The sequence below is a fragment of the Tachyglossus aculeatus genome (genome assembly GCF_015852505.1).
Source record: "Tachyglossus aculeatus isolate mTacAcu1 chromosome 12 unlocalized genomic scaffold, mTacAcu1.pri SUPER_6_unloc_1, whole genome shotgun sequence".
NCBI lineage: Eukaryota > Metazoa > Chordata > Mammalia > Monotremata > Tachyglossidae > Tachyglossus > Tachyglossus aculeatus.
The window spans coordinates 18994042-19009780 of NW_024044828.1; the positions used below are offsets into that span (position 1 = coordinate 18994042).

The window sequence follows — 15739 nt, forward strand, 5'->3', positions numbered from 1 at the left end:
AGAGAAGCAGCGTGGCTCAGTGGAAAGAGCCCGGGCTTTGGAGTCAGAGGTCATGAGTTCAAGTCCCGGCTCCGCCACTTGTCAGCTGTGTGACTTTGGGCAAGTCACTCAGCTTCTCTGTGCCTCAGTTCCCTCATCTGTAAAATGGGGATGAAGACTGTGAGCCCCCCATGGGACAACCTGATCACCTTGTAACTTCCCCACCGCTTAGAACAGTGCTTTGCACATAGTAAGCACTTAATAAATGCCATTAAAAAAATTCTCCCCGGGATTCCCCACAGCCCCCCATTCGCCCCCCAGATTCCCCAGAGCTCCCTGGATTCCCCAGAGCCCCCAGTTTTTCCCCAGACTCCTCAGAGTCCCCAGTTCTCCCCAGGATTCCCCACAGCCCCCCATTCTCCCCCGGGTTCCCCAGAGCCCCCCATTCTCCCCCGGGTTCCCCAGAGCCCCCCACTCTCCCCTGGACTTACCAGAATTCCCCATCCTCCGTCACTTGATGCTGCAGCCGGGATTTCTCCTCCTTGTCCACAAAGCCCCAGTCCTTCCAGCTGGGGAGAGTGGGCCCCGGGCATTGGGGTGTGGGTGGCCCCAGGAACCGGGGGGATCTCCGGAAAGGTCCCGGGCCCAGCTCCACCATCCCATGTCCCTCCCACCTCCATCCTGCCCTGCTCTTACCCGTCGCTCCAGGCTCCGTTCCACTCCACCTGGCCCCAGGGGTTGCGTAGCCGCACCAGTTTCACCTTCTCCCCTTTGAACGGCGACTGGGAGGACAGGCAGGGCCCAAACTGTGGGGAGCCCCTCCTGCCCCCCTGGGGGGACAGGCCCTGGACCCTCCTCCTCCTCCCTCCCGCCCCCGACATCCAGGCCCATGGGGAAGGATTGGTGCCCAGGGCCGCCTGTCTACCCTCGGGGCCAAGCCTCCTACCCCCGCAAGCCAACTGTCCGCCTCTCGGCCCCTGGAGGCCATTTGGGCAGCTAGTGGGGGTCATAGGAGAGGAGGTCACCCCAGTCCTCAGCTCCCCTGCCCCGGTAACCCATCGGAGGCCTCTTCCTTTACAGGGTCCCTCTCCAGGACGGGCTTCTCCACCCATCTCCCTTCCCTGCATACGGGCAAGCCCGGGAGCTGCCAGTACCGGCCTCCCTCTTCCCTCTTTAACCGGACAGGGTCAGGGGGAAGGGGAGGTGGGCCCCAATCAACATCCCCCTGCCCAGTGCCCATCCAGTGCCCAGCGCTGTTGGAGCCAGGCCGCGTCAGGCTCACCTCATCCAGCCCAGTGACAGAATAAGCGTGACCTTTGACCAGCCCACAGGCCATGCGTGTCTCATATTGCACCTGAACGATGGTCTGCGAGATAGACACCAGGTGGGCTCGTCAGGGCCGGGTCCCCCCACCCACTCGCCCCACAGTTTGGGCAACGACCTCCTCTGCCCGGTGCCGAGTCATCCCCCAGGGCCCCCAGTCAATCAATCCCAATCGATAGCACCTCCGGGGTACGGGGCACTGTTCTAAACGCTTGGAAGAGTACAATACAGTGAGTCGCCATGATTCATTCATTCATTCAATCGTATTTATTGAGCGCTTACTGTGTGCAGAGCACTGGACTAAGTGCTTGGGAAGTACAAGTTGGCAACATATAGAGACGGTCCCTATTTATTCATTCATTCAATCATATTTATTGAGCGCTTACTGTGTGCAGAGCACTGTACTAAGTGCTTGGGAAGTACAAGTTGGCAACACGTAGAGATGGTCCCTATTCATTCATTCTTTCATTCAATTGTATTTATTGAGCGCTTACTGTGTGCAGAGCACTGGACTAAGCGCTTGGGAAGTAAAGTTGGCAACATATAGAGACGGTCCCTATTTATTCATTAATTCATTCAATTGTATTTATTGAGTGCTTACTGTGTGCAGAGCACTGTAGTAAGCGCTTGGGAAGTACAAGTTGGCAACATATAGAGACGGTCCCTACCCAACAGCGGGCTCACAGTCTAGATCCCTTCCCTCATGGAGCTTCAGGTCTAGCAGGAAGGCAGGCCCCATCTGTCTCTGTTCCCGATCCGTCCGGCAATTTCCCCTTTCTCGGGACGGGTAGGGGGCGGAAGGAGAAGGAGAGGTTCACGGGAAGGGAAAACTAGGCTCGGGCCTGAGGTGAGCGGCTCGTCGATCGTCAGGAGAGGTTCTGGAACTGCTAAGTGGCCGGGCAGCAATGGGCAAGGCAGGGTGAATGGGCACTGCTAAGAAGGGGAGCAGGAGTAGATCTACTCTACTCTCAGTAGGTCCCAGCTCACAAACCAAGGGGGCCAACGCTCCTTGCCCAGGGGCCACAGGCCACAGGAGCACAGAATGCTCGTCCCCATCTCCATCCCCCACCATCTTACCTCCTTCCCTTCCCCACAGCACCTGTATATATGTCTATATGCTTGTACAAATTTATTACTCTATTTATTTTACTTGTACGTAGTTATTCTACTTATTTTATTTTGTTAATATGTTTTGTTTTGTTCTCTCTCCCCCTTCTAGACTGTGAGCCCACTGTTGGGTAGGGACCGTCTCTATATGTTGCCAACTTGGACTTCCCAAGCGCTTAGTACAGTGCTCTGCACACAGTAAGCGCTCAATAAATACGATTGAATGAATGAATGAATGATTGAATGAATAAATGAATGACTTGCCTTCACTCCACTTGCCTGTCGTGCGACCAAAACTTCTCTGGGTCTCAAAGTCTTCATCTAAATCAGGGATTCAATACCTAGTCTCCCTTCTCCTTCGACTAGGAACCCCACGAGGAACACGGGCTGTATCTGACCGGATTACCTCGCGTCTACCCCAGTGCTGGGAACAGAGTAAGTGCTTAACAGATATATTATGATGGTCGTAATTATGATTTTGATCGGGATGATTAGAATGAGCCCCCAGGTGCTGCGGGGGCCGGAGAGAAGCTGGACAGCCTTTTTGAGGGTCCCCTGAGGGACGGCGGGGAACGAGGTGGGAGCGGAGCCGGGGCAATACAAACCCGGGCCGGCCTGTCGTCTGAGCCTCGGGGGTCGAGGTCGTCGTCCCTCAGCCGGGAATTATCCATATTCCTCACCATGCGCTCAATCATCTCCCCCATGCTCCAGCCGGAAGGAGACGTCCCGTAGGTGATGTTTGAACCGTCCTGGCCGGGGGCGGGCAGGGCGGGAAGAGAAGCGAGGCAAGGAAGGGGGAGAAGAGGGAGAAAACAAGGGAGAGGAGGTGACAGAGGAGGTGGGAGAGGGAAGGAGAGAAAAGGAAAGGGAGACACGGAAAGAGCCAGTCAGGAGGAAGAGGAGAGGGAGAGAAACCAGGAGTCGCCAAAGGTGGACAGAAAGTTGTGAGAGAAGAGATGCCAAGGGAGAGGGGGTCTGCTCCAAAGCGGGGGGCGGTGGGGACCCTGCCTCTTGGGACTTGTTGGATGGGAGGCCTCGGTTTCCTGGGGTCTGGGCCCCGGGGGAGACCGGGCTTGACTGTCTTGCCCGGGACGCCGGGGAAGGAAGCTCGTGGCGAGCAGGGCATGTGTCTACCAACTCTGTTGTGTTGTACTCTCCCAGGTGCTTAGTACAGTGCTCTGCAGTGATGATGAGGAGAGACAGGGCAGCTGGACGCTCATCTGGCAGAGGGAGGGCAGGCTGGGAAAGGCCCTGATGACCCAAGGACCACAGCTTTGCCCCCAGCCCCGCCTCTGTCTCGTGGGGATCCATCAGTCAATCAATCGATTGTGAGATAGTGAGAAGCAGCATGGCGTAGTGGTTAGAGTCCGGGCTTGGGAGTCTAATCCCGGCTCTGCCACTTGGCTGCTGTGTAATAATAATAGTGGCATTTATTAAGCGCTTACTATGTGCCAAGCACTGTTCTAAGCGCTGGGGAGGTTACAAGGTGATCACGTTGTCCCGGGGGGGCGCTCAGTCTTAATCCCCATTTTACAGATGAGGCTGAGGCCTAGAGAATAATAATAATAATAATAGCATTTATTAAGCATTTACTGTGTGCAAAGCACTGTTCTAAGCACTGGGGAGGTTACAAGGTGATCAGGTTGTCCCCGAGGTGGCTCAGTCTTAATCCCCATTTTACAGATGAGGGAACTGAGGCCCGGAGAATAATAATAATAATGATAGTATTTATTAAGCGTTTACTGTGTGCAGAGCACTGTTCTAAGCGCTGGGGAGGTTACAAGGTGATCAGGTTGTCCCATGGGGGGCTCACGGGCTTCATTCCCATTTTGCAGATGAGGGAACTGAGGCCCAGAGAAGTGAAGTGACTTGCCTAAAGTCACACAGCTGACAGTTGGAGGAGCCGGGATTTGAACCCATGACCTCTGACTCCAAAGCCCGGGCTCTTTCCACTGAGTGTAACCTTAAGGGAGCCACTTCACTTCTCTGGGCCTCAGTTACCTCATCTGTAAAATGGGGATTGAGACGGTGAGCTCCGCGTGGGACAGGGACTGCCCCGATTTACTTGTATCTACCCCAGTGCTTAGGACGGTACCAGACACATAGTAAGCTCTTAACAAATAGCATAACGAATATCATCATTATTTATTATTATTGAGCACTTACTGTGTGCAGAGCACTGTATTAAGCTCATGGGAGAGCCCGATATAACCGAGTTGGTAGACACATATCCTTCCCACAACAAGCTTGTGATCTATAGGGAGAAGCAGCGTGGCTCAGTGGAAAAGAGCCCGGACTTTGGAGTCAGAGGTCATGGGTTCAAATCCCGGCTCCACAAATTGTCAGCTGTGTGACTTTGGGCAAGTCACTTCACTTCTCTGTGCCCCAGTTCCTTCATCTGTAAAATGGGATTAAGATTGTGAGCCCCCCCGTGGGACAACCTGCTCACCCTGTTACCTCCCCAGTGCTTAGAACAGTGCTTTGCACACAGTAAGCGCTTAACAAATGCTATTATTATTATTATTATTATAGGGAGAGATGGACGTGGATATAAATGTCCATGGAAAGAGCCCGGGCTTTGGAGTCAGAGGTCATGGGTTCAAATCCCGGCTCTGCCAACTGTCAGCTGTGTGACTTCGGGCAAGTCACTTCACTTCTCTGCGCCTCAGTGACCTCATCTGTAAAATGGGGATGATGACTGTGAGCCCCCGTGGGACAACCTGATCACCTTGTAACCTCCCCAGTGCTTAGAACAGTGCTTTGCACATAGTAAGCGCTTAACAAATACCATTATTATTATTATTATTATTATAAATAAATTACGGTTATGGATGGAAGTGCTGTGGGGCTGAAAAAAGGTGAAAATCCAAGTGCAAGGATGACATAGAAGAGGGGTGGGAGAAGAGGAAATGAGGGCCTACTCCGGGAAGGCAACTTGGAGGAGGTGGGCCTTCAATAAAGCTTTGAAGTCGGAGAGTTATTGTCTGGCAGCTATGAGGAGGGAGAGCGTTTTAGGCCAGAGAGGTGGGAATTTTGGAGTTGAGGAAGACGAGACGGAGGTAGAACGACTAGGTTGTCACTAGAGGAGTGACATGTGCGGGCTAAGGCGAGTTCCCAGTCCAGGGGCTTTGCCTGCGGTTGATCCCAAGCCCGTGGTGGGGAAACCGCGCCAGGAATGATGTTCCCAGGTGCCCACGCGTGATCGATCAATAATAATAATAATAATAATGATGGCATTTATTAAGCGCTTACTACGTGCAAAGCACAGTTCTAAGCGCTGGTGAGGTTACAAGGTGATAATAATAATGATGATGGCATTTATTAAGTGCTTGCTATGTGGAAAGCACTGTTCTAAGGTGATCAGGTTGCCCCGCGGGGGGCTCACAGTCTTCATCCCCATTTTCCAGATGAGGTAACTGAGGCCCAGAGAAGTGAAGTGACTTGACCAAAGTCACACAGCTGACAATTGGCAGAGCCAGAGTTTGAACCCATGATCTCTGACTCTGGCTCTTCCCACTGAGCCACGCTGCTTCTCGTCTATGCACATCATTAACAAAATAAACAGAATATGACGACACTCCCACCCGCTCCCCCCGGAGCGTTCGTCGCGAATGCTCCCGCTCGCCGGCCCCTGACCGGGCCCAGCGAGAGCCACACGTGTTCAGAGCTGTCCTCGGGCGAGATGCGGACAATCCCAGACTCTACACAGGTGACCAGGCAACCATCGTGTCGTGCCAATCAATCAATCAATCATATTTATTGAGCGCTTACTGTGTGCAGAGCACTGTACTAAGCGCTTGGGAAGTACAAGTTGGCAACAGTGATCCTACTGGGTGCTCCAGTGTGGCTAACTTGAACCCTCCAAGAGGCCTTCCCGGACTAAGCCCCACCTTTCCTCATCTCCCACTCCCTTCTGCGTCGCCCTGACTCGCTCCCTTGGTTCATCCCCCCACTCCCAGCCCCACTTATGAGAAGCAGCGCGGCTCGGTGGAAAGAGCCCGGGCTTTGGAGTCAGAGGTTGTGGGTTCAAATCCCGACCCCGCCACTTAGCTGCGTGACTTGGGGCGAGTCACTTCACCTCTCTGGGCCTCAGTGACCTCATCATTCATGCGATCGAATGAATCTGGAAAATGGGGAGGAAGGCTGGGAGCCCCTCACCGTGGGACAACCTGATGACCTTGTATCCCCCCCGCCGGCAGTGCTTCACACATAGTAAGTGCTTAAAAAAATAGGATAAAAATAAGATAAACCCTGAATGTGGCCCTTCTGGAAATCCGGCCCAGGGGAGGCCCTGAACCGGCCCGGCCTCCAACCCAACAGGCAGTGGAGAGCTTGGGATGGGAGGAATTGGGCAGGGGCTGGAGTGCCCCCCGTTCCCACCCTCGCCCTGAGATGCAACCGTGGGACCCCCAGGGGACAACTGGAGGCCCGGGGGGCATCGGGGTTGGCAGACCCACCGACCGACAGACCGACCGACCGACCGACCGATCGTCCGCCCCATCCCTCCCCTTCCCGGCACTCACGTCAATGGAGCAGCCCATGAGCGAGCCCCTCTCGATGGCTTTCTTCATGATCTTGTACATGTCTCGGGGGGCATCCTTGATCTCAAAGAACTCGGTGACGCCCCCCGTGAAGTCTTCCATGGCCTCCGTGGTGTTCCCGCCCTTCAGGGCCTCGTAGGACCCGTGGAGCCTGCGGGAGGGACGGGGATGGGGAGACTCGGCCGGGCGAGGGTCTCGACCCCTCGCCCACATCCTGCCTCTAGAAGCAGCCCGGCTTAGGGGATAGAGCCCGGGCTTGGGAGCCAGAGGTCGTGGGTTCGAATCCTGGCTCCGCCACGTGTCATCTGGGTGACTTTGGGCAAGTCACTTCACTTCTCTGGGCCTCACTTCCCTCATCCGGAAAATGGGGATGAAGACTGTGAGCCCCACGTGGGACAACCTGATCACCTTGTATGTACCCCAGCACTTAAAACAGTGCTTGACACGTAGTAAGCGTTTAACAAATACCATCACCATCATCATTATCTGGACTTTCCCCCTATTACTACTACTAAAAATAATGCTATTTGTTATGCGCTTAACTACGTGCCAGGCACTGTACTGAGCGCTGGGGTGGATACTTTTCTGGGCCTCAGTGACCTCATCTGTAAAATGGGGATGAAGACTGTGAGCCCCACGTGGGACAACCTGATCACCTTGTATGTAGCCCAGCACTTAAAACAGTGCTTGACGGGTAGTAAGCATTTAACAAATACCATCACCATCAACATTATCTGGACTTTCCCCCATTCAAAGCCTTACTACTACTACTAATAATAATAATGGTATTTGTTATGAACTTAACTACATGCCAGGCATTGTACTAAGCTCTGGGGTGGATACTTTTCTGGGCCTCAGTAACCTCATCTGTAAAATGGGGATGAAGACTGTGAGCCCCCTGTGGGACAACCTATTCACCTTGTAACCTTCCCAGCGCTTAGAACAGTGCTTTGCACATAGTAAGCGCTTAATTCATGCCATCATTATTATTATTATTGCAAGCAGATGGGATTAGACAGAGTCTCTATCCTACGGGGGGCTCACAGTCTCAATCCCCATTTTCCAGGTGAGGGAACTGAGGCTCAGAGAAGTGAAGTGACTTGCCCACGGTCACACAGCAGACAAGGCCCATCTTACTGAAGGCCCATCTCCTCCCAGAGGCCTTCCCTGCCTAAGCCCTCCTTTCCTCTTCTCCCCCTCCCTTCTGCATCTGTGAGACCACTGTTGGGTAGGGACCGTCTCTATATGTTGCCAACTTGTACTTCCCAAGCGCTTAGTACAGTGCTCTGCACACAGTAAGCGCTCAATAAATACAACTGAATGAATGAATGAATGAATGCATCGCCCCGACTTGCTCCCTTTATTCGTCCCACCTCCCAGCCCCACACCGCTTATGTCCGTATCTGTTCTTTATTGATTTCAATTTGTGTCTGTCTCCCCGTCTAGACTGTAAGCTTGGTGTGGGCAGGGAATGTGTCTGTTTTATGTTTTCTAGTGTACTCTCCCAAGCGCTTAGTACAGCGCTCTACAGTGCTTTGAGTGAATGAATGTCCATCTCCCCCTTCTAGACTGTGAGCCTGATGTTGGATAGGGACCAGCTCTGTTGCCAAATTGGACTTTCCAATCACTTAGTCCAGTACTCTGCACACAGTAAGCGCTCAGTAAATATGATTGAATGGATGAATGAATGAATGAATGAACAGGCCAATTGTCAGCTGTGTGACTTTGGGCAAGTCACTTGACTTCTCTGTGCCTCAGTTACCTCATCTGTCAAATGGGGATTAAGACTGTGAACCCCACGTGAGATAACCTGATCACCTTGTAACCTCCCCAGTACTTAGAATAGTGCTTTGCACATAGTAAGCGCTTAATAAATGCCATCATTTTTATTGTTATTATGTGGACCATACCTACCCACCCTACGTCCTTCCCCTCCCCACAGCACCTGTACAGATATTTGTGCAGATTTATTACTCTATTTTATTTGTACATATTTACTATTCTATTTATTTTGTTAATGATGTGCAGCTAGCTTTATTTCTATTTATTCTGACGACTTGACACCTGTCCACGTGTTTTGTTTCATTGTCCGTCTCCCCCTTCTAGACGGTGAGCCCGTCGTTGGGTAGGGACCATCTCTATATGTTGCCTACTTGTCCTTCCCAAGCGCTCAGTCCAGTGCTCTGCACACAGTAAGCGCACAATAAGTACGATTGAAAGAAAGAAAAGAAGGAACCTCAGGGCCAGGCGGAGGGGGGAGTCTGACGGGGGCTTCCCAGGCTGTACCAACCAAAGGGTGGGTAGGGGAGGTCTGGTGGGGGTCAGCCCTACATTCATTCATTCATTCAATTGTATTTATTGAGCGCTTACTGTGTGCAGAGCACTGTACTAAGCGCTGGGGAAGTACATTTATTCATTCAATCGTATTTACTGAGCGCTTTCTGTGTGCACAGCACTGTATTAAGCACTTGGGAAGTACAAATTGGCAATGTATAGAGATGGTCCCTACCCAACAGCGGGCTCACAGTCTAGAAGGGGAGACATGGAAACCTCTTGGCCACGTGGCTCCCTTGTGGCCTCCATTTCATTTGTTCATTCAATTCAATCATATTTATTGAGCGCTTACTGTGTACAGAGCACTGGACTAAGCGCTTGGGAAATACAAGTTGGCAACATCTAGAGACGGTCCCTACCCAACAGCGGGCTCACTGTCTTTCTAGACTGTGAGCCCACTTTCTAGACTGTGAGCCCACTGTTGGGTAGGGACCATGTCTATATGTTGCCAACTTGGACTTCCTAAGTGCTTAGTACAGTGAGTAAGTGCTTAATAAATACGACTGATTGATTGATTGATTGACAGAAGGGGGAGACAAGAGAACAAAACATATTAAGAAAAGAAAATAAATAGAATAAATATGTACAAACGGCAGAGGCAGGATCATTTATTTATTTATTTATTTTACTTGTACATATCTATTCTATTTATATTATTTTGTTAGTATGTTTGGTTTTGTTCTCTGTCTCCCCCTTTTAGACTGTGAGCCCACTGTTGGGTAGGGACTGTCTCTAGATGTTGCCAACTTGTACTTCCCAAGCGCTTAGTCCAGTGCTCTGCACACAGTAAGCGCTCAATAAATACAATTGATGATGATGATTAGAACCCACAGCCTCTGTCTCCCAAGCCTGGGATCTTTCCACGGAGCCATGGTGCTTGTCTAACTGGGCAATGGCCACTGTCACCCCTGGAGGACCCAAGCCACCTACTCTACTCCACAGCTTTAAGAGACTCCGGCCCCGCTGCAAAGTGGGCCTGCTTCCAGAGCTGGCCCTTAGCAGGGCTCAAACCCTCCTCTGGGATTATCCTGACCCTTTCCCAGACGCCGTGCCCAATATCTCCACCTGAAAGGAGGGCGGAGAGTAATAATAATAATAATAATAATAATGATAGTGATGGCATTTATTAAGCGCTTACTAGGTGCCCCTTCTAGACTGTGAGCCCACTGTTATAATAATGATGGCATTTATTAAGCGCTTACTATGTGCCAAGCACTGTTCTAAGCGCCGGGGAGGTTACAAGGTGATCAGGTTGCCCCAAGGGGGGCTCACAGTCTTCATCCCCATTTTCCAGATGAGGTAACTGAGGCACAGAGAATAATAATAATAATAATAATGGCTTTTATTAAGCACTTACTATGTGCAAAGCACTGTTCTAAGCGCCGGGGAGGTTACAAGGTGATCAGGTTGCCCCAAGGGGGGCTCACAGTCTTCATCCCCATTTTCCAGATGAGGTAACTGAGGCACAGAGAATAATAATAATAATAATGGCTTTTATTAAGCACTTACTATGTGCAAAGCACTGTTCTAAGCGCCGGGGAGGTTACAAGGTGATCAGGTTGTCCCATGGGGGGCTCACAGTCTTCATCCCCATTTTCCAGATGAGGTAACTGAGGCACAGAGAATAATAATAATAATAATAATAATGATGGCATTTATTAAGCGCTTACTATGTGCAAAGCACTGTTCTAAGCACTGGGAAGGTTACAAGGTGATCCGGTTGTCCCACGGTGGGCTCACAGTCTTCATCCCCATTTTCCAGATGAGGTAACTGAGGCACAGAGAAGTGACGTGACTTGCCCAAAGTCACGCAGCTTATAATTGGCGGAGCAGGGATTTGAACCCATGACCTCTGACTCCAAAGCCCATGCTCTTATCCACTGAGCCACGCTGCTACCCTACTGTTGGGTAGGGACCGTCTCTAGATGGTGCCGTCTTGGACGTCCCAAGCGCTTAGTCCAGTGCTCTGCACACAGTAAGCGCTCAATCAATACAATTGATTGATGGATTGATCACAAAGCACCGTTTTATGGCCCCGCTCGGGCCCGGCGAGCCCCAGCCCCGGCCTTACTTGGCGTAGGCCTTCTCCAGCAGGGCGCTCCAGAACTCGTTGCGGTGGTTGGACTTGGTGAAGACGAGCTGATTGTTGTAGGTGGGCAGGCAGTCGTCGATGACCACGTCCACCCAGTCCCCGTAGCGCCAGAACTGCCCGGTCGGAGCGGGCCGTTGGAGCCGGGAACCCAGGGAGCGGGAGAAGAGGAAAGGAGGGTCTAGTCAGGGAAGGCCTCTTGGAGGAGGTGGGTCCGGCCGGGCCCGGCCGTCCGCAGCCTCCGCCGGGAGAATCTTTTAGACTGTGAGCCCGCTGTTGGGTAGGAACCATCTCTATATGTTGCCAACTTGGACATCCCAAGCGCTTAGTGCAGCGCTCTGCACACAGTCAGCGCTCAATAAATACGATTGATTGATTGATTGAGAATCTCGGACCCATGGGGCGGTCCTCCTGGAGGGGGAGGCCCAGTCTGGGGGGCTCGGCCCGACCGCGGGGGTCGGGAGCTACCGCGAGCGTCACCCTTGAACTTGGATTTAGTTCCTTTTCTCACCCCTCCCACAGCCCCACACCACTTATTATTATTCTATTTATTCTATTTTATTCTGTTAATATGTTTGGTTTTGTTGTCTGTCTCCCCCTTCTAGACTGTGAGCCCGCTGTTGGGGAGGGACCGTCTCTAGATGTTGCCAACTTGGACTTCCCAAGTGCTTAGTACAGTGCTCTGCACACAGTAAGCACTCAATAAATGCGATTGATTGATTGATTGATTCCCAAGCGCTTAGTACAGTGCTCTGCACACAGTAAGCACTCAGTAAATACGATTGATTGATTGATTGATTCCCAAGCGCTTAGTACAGTGCTCTGCATACAGTAAGCGCTCAATAAATATGATTGATTGATTGATGAACACTGTGAGACCCCCCAGGACAACCTGATCACCTTGTAGCCTCCCCGGCGCTTAGAACAGTGCTTGGCACATAGTAAGCGCTTAATAAATTGTGATTAATAAAGCGCGATTGATTGATTGATTGAGAATCTCGGACCCTTGGGGCGGTCCTCCTGGAGGGGGAGGCCCAGTCTGGGGGGCTCGGCCCGACCGCGGGGGTCGGGAGCTACCGCGAGCGTCACCCTTGAACTTGGATTTAGTTCCTTTTCTTACCCCTCCCACCGCCCCACACCACTTATTATTATTCTATTTATTCTATTTTATTTTGTTAATATGTTTGGTTTTGTTGTCTGTCTCCCCCTTCTAGACTGTGAGCCCGCTGTTGGGGAGGGACCGTCTCTATCTGTTGCCAACTTGGACTTCCCAAGTGCTTAGTACAGTGCTCTGCACACAGTAAGCGCTCAATAAATACGATTGATTGATTGATTGATTCCCAAGCGCTTAGTACAGTGCTCTGCACACAGTAAGCACTCAGTAAATACGATTGATTGATTGATTGATTGATTCCCAAGCGCTTAGTACAGTGCTCTGCACACAGTAAGCGCTCAATAAATACGATTGATTGATTCCCAAGCGCTTAGTACAGTGCTCTGCACACAGTAAGCGCTCAATAAATACAATTGATTGATTGATGAAGACTGTGAGCCCCCCCCCGGGACAACCTGATCACCTTGTAGCCTCCCCGGTGCTTAGAACAGTGCTTGGCACATAGTAAGCACTTAATAAATTAAGCGCTTAGAGAAGCAGCGTGGCTCAGTGGACAGGAGCCCGGGCTTGGGAGTCAGAGGTCATGGGTTCAAATCCCATCTCCGCCAATTGTCAGCTGTGTGACTTTGGGCAAATCACTTAAGTTCTCTTTGCCTCTGTTACCCCATCTGTAAAATGGGGATGAAGACTGTGAGCCCCCCCAGGGGACAACCTGATCACCTTGTAGCCTCCCCAGCGCTTAGAACAGTGCTTTGCACATAGTAAGCGCTTAATAAATGCCATTATTATTATTATTATTATTATTATAAATGCCATCATTAGTATTATTATTATTAGTAAAATGGGGATGAAGACTGTGAGCCCCCCGTGGGACAACCTGATCACCTTGTGACCTCCCCAGTGCTTGGAACAGCACTTGGCACATAGGAAGCGCTTAATAAATGTCATCACTATTATTATTAAAATGGGGATAAAGACTGTGAGACCTCCTGTGGGAACAACCTGATCACCTTGTAACCTCCCCGGTGCTTAGAACAGTGCTTGGCACATAGTAAGCGCTTAATGGATGCCATCATTATTATTATTATTATTATTATTAAAATGGGGATGAAGACTGTGAGCCCCCTCTGGGACAACCTTGTTGCCAACTTGTACTTCCCAAGTGCTTAGTACAGTGCTCTGCACGTAGTCAGTGCTCACTAAATATGATTGAATGAATGAATGAATGAACCTGATCACCTTGTAACCTCCCCAGTGCTTAGAACAGTGCTTTGCACATAGTAAGCACTTAATAAATGCCATTATTATTATTATTATTATTATTATTATTATTATTATTATCTCCCTATCCGTCATTTACTTATTTCTATCCATGTCTGCCTCCCCCTCTAGACTGTTGTGGACAAGGAGCGTGTCTACCGGCTCCATTAAATTGTTCTCTCCCGAGTGCTTAGTACAGTGCTCTGCACACAGTAAGCGCCCAATAAATACGGCGGGGGGAAGGATGTTGTAGAATAATAATAATAAGGATGGTATTTGTTAAGTGCTTACTATGTGCGAAGCACTGTTCTAAGTGCTGGGGGGGGATACAAGGTGATCAGGTTGTCCCTCGGGGGGCTCACAGTCTTCATCCCCATTTTACAGATGAGGGAACTGAGTGACTTGCCCCAAGTCACCCAGCTGACAAGTGGAGGAGTCAGGATTAGAACCCATGACCTCTCCCAATAATAATGGTATTTGTTAAGCACTTACTATGTGCAAAGCACTGTTTTAAGGGGGGATACAAGGTGATCAGGTTGTCCCACGTGGGGCTCACAGTCTTAATCCCCATTTTACAGATGAGGGAACTGAGGCACAGAGAAGTGAAGTGACTTTCCCAAAGTCACCCAGCTGACAATTGGCGGAGCCGGGATTAGAACCCACGACATCTGACTCTCAAGCCCGGGCTCTTTCCACTGAGCCACGCTGCTTTTCTAGAGGAGACAAGGGAGCCCACTGGCTTCAGAGGGAATCAAAGGCCAGGGCCAGGAATCAATCAATCGTAGCACAGTGCGTCGAGCTGTGTGTAGCGCAGCGCTAAGGAACGCCATCGTCGTCATCGTCTTCCTCATCACCTGGAAGTGGAAGATCCCGGCGTAGTTTTCGGTGAAGGTCTGGTCGTGGGGGATGACTCGGAAGAGCAGGCGCTCGTTGAGGGTCAGGCAAGCGATGGCCGCCAGGAACCAGCAGTCCCCTGGGGATGGGGTAGAAGGGAGGTCGAGGCAATGGGGTGAGAAGATTTCCCTCATTCATTCATTCATTCATTCATTCATTCAATCGTATTTATTGAACGCTTACTGTCTGCGGAGCCCTGGACTAAGCGCTTGGGAAGTCCAAGTTGGCAACATCTAGAGACGGTCCCTACCCAACAGCGGGCTCTAGAAGGGGTAGACAGACAACAAAGCCAAACATATTAACAAAATAATATGTTGCCAACTTGTACTCCCCAAGCGCTTAGTACAGTGCCCTGCACACAGTAAGCGCTCAATAAATACGATTGATTGATTGATTAAAATAAATAGAATAAATATGTACATATAAAATAAATGAATAGAGTAATAAATCCGTACAAACATATAGACATATATACAGGTGCTGTGGGGAGGGGAAGGAGGTAAGGCGGTGTCACTCCGAGTGACGGTTGGGTGGTCGCTTCTCCTGCTGTCGTTACCCAAGGTCCACCGCCTCCCTTGGCCCGCCCCGGCCTGAATGACGCCTCAATCAATCAATCAATCAATCAATCGTATTTATTCAGTGCGCTTAGTGTGTGCAGAGCACTGTACTAAGCACTTGGGAAGTACAAGTTGGCAACATATAGAGACGGTCCCTACCCAACAGTGGCCTCACTGTAGCCACATCTCCCCACCTCCTTCAGAAAGCTTTTCTGGGTTTATTCCCAATGCCCAGCTGCTTCCACCTCCTCCGGGAAGCCTTTCTGGGTTTATTCCCAATGCCCAGCTGCTTCCACCTCCTCCAGGAAGCCTTTCTGGGTTTATTCCTAATGCCCAGTTGCTTCCACCTCCTCCGGGAAGCCTTTCTGGGTTTATCCCCAACGCCCAGCTGCTTCCACCTCCTCCGGGAAGCCTTTCTAGGTTTATTCCCAATGCCCTGCTGCTTCCACCTCCTCTGGGAAGCCTTTCTGGGTTTATTCCCAACGCCCAGCTGCTTCCACCTCCTCCGGGAAGCCTTTCTGGGTTTATTCCCAATGCCCAG

The 15739-nt window shown here is 50.9% G+C and overlaps 1 protein-coding gene across 6 annotated transcripts in view; it reads right to left on the reverse strand.

Annotated features, from left to right (window-relative positions):
• The window catches only part of CAPN3 (calpain 3), a 47605-nt gene that overhangs the window by 21369 nt on the left and 10497 nt on the right, over positions 1–15739 (reverse strand). For 3 of the 6 annotated variants that reach the window (XM_038741027.1, XM_038741025.1, XM_038741024.1), the window contains exons 3-9: positions 14602–14720; positions 11356–11489; positions 6933–7101; positions 3015–3158; positions 1262–1345; positions 676–761; positions 471–548 (exon numbers count right to left, since the gene is read on the reverse strand). In XM_038741027.1, coding sequence (XP_038596955.1) covers positions 471–548; positions 676–761; positions 1262–1345; positions 3015–3158; positions 6933–7101; positions 11356–11489; positions 14602–14720 — 814 coding nt within the window. The remainder of the gene's footprint in view (positions 1–470; positions 549–675; positions 762–1261; positions 1346–3014; positions 3159–6932; positions 7102–11355; positions 11490–14601; positions 14721–15739) is intronic. The other 3 variants (XM_038741030.1, XM_038741028.1, XM_038741026.1) reach the window with 2 other exon arrangements.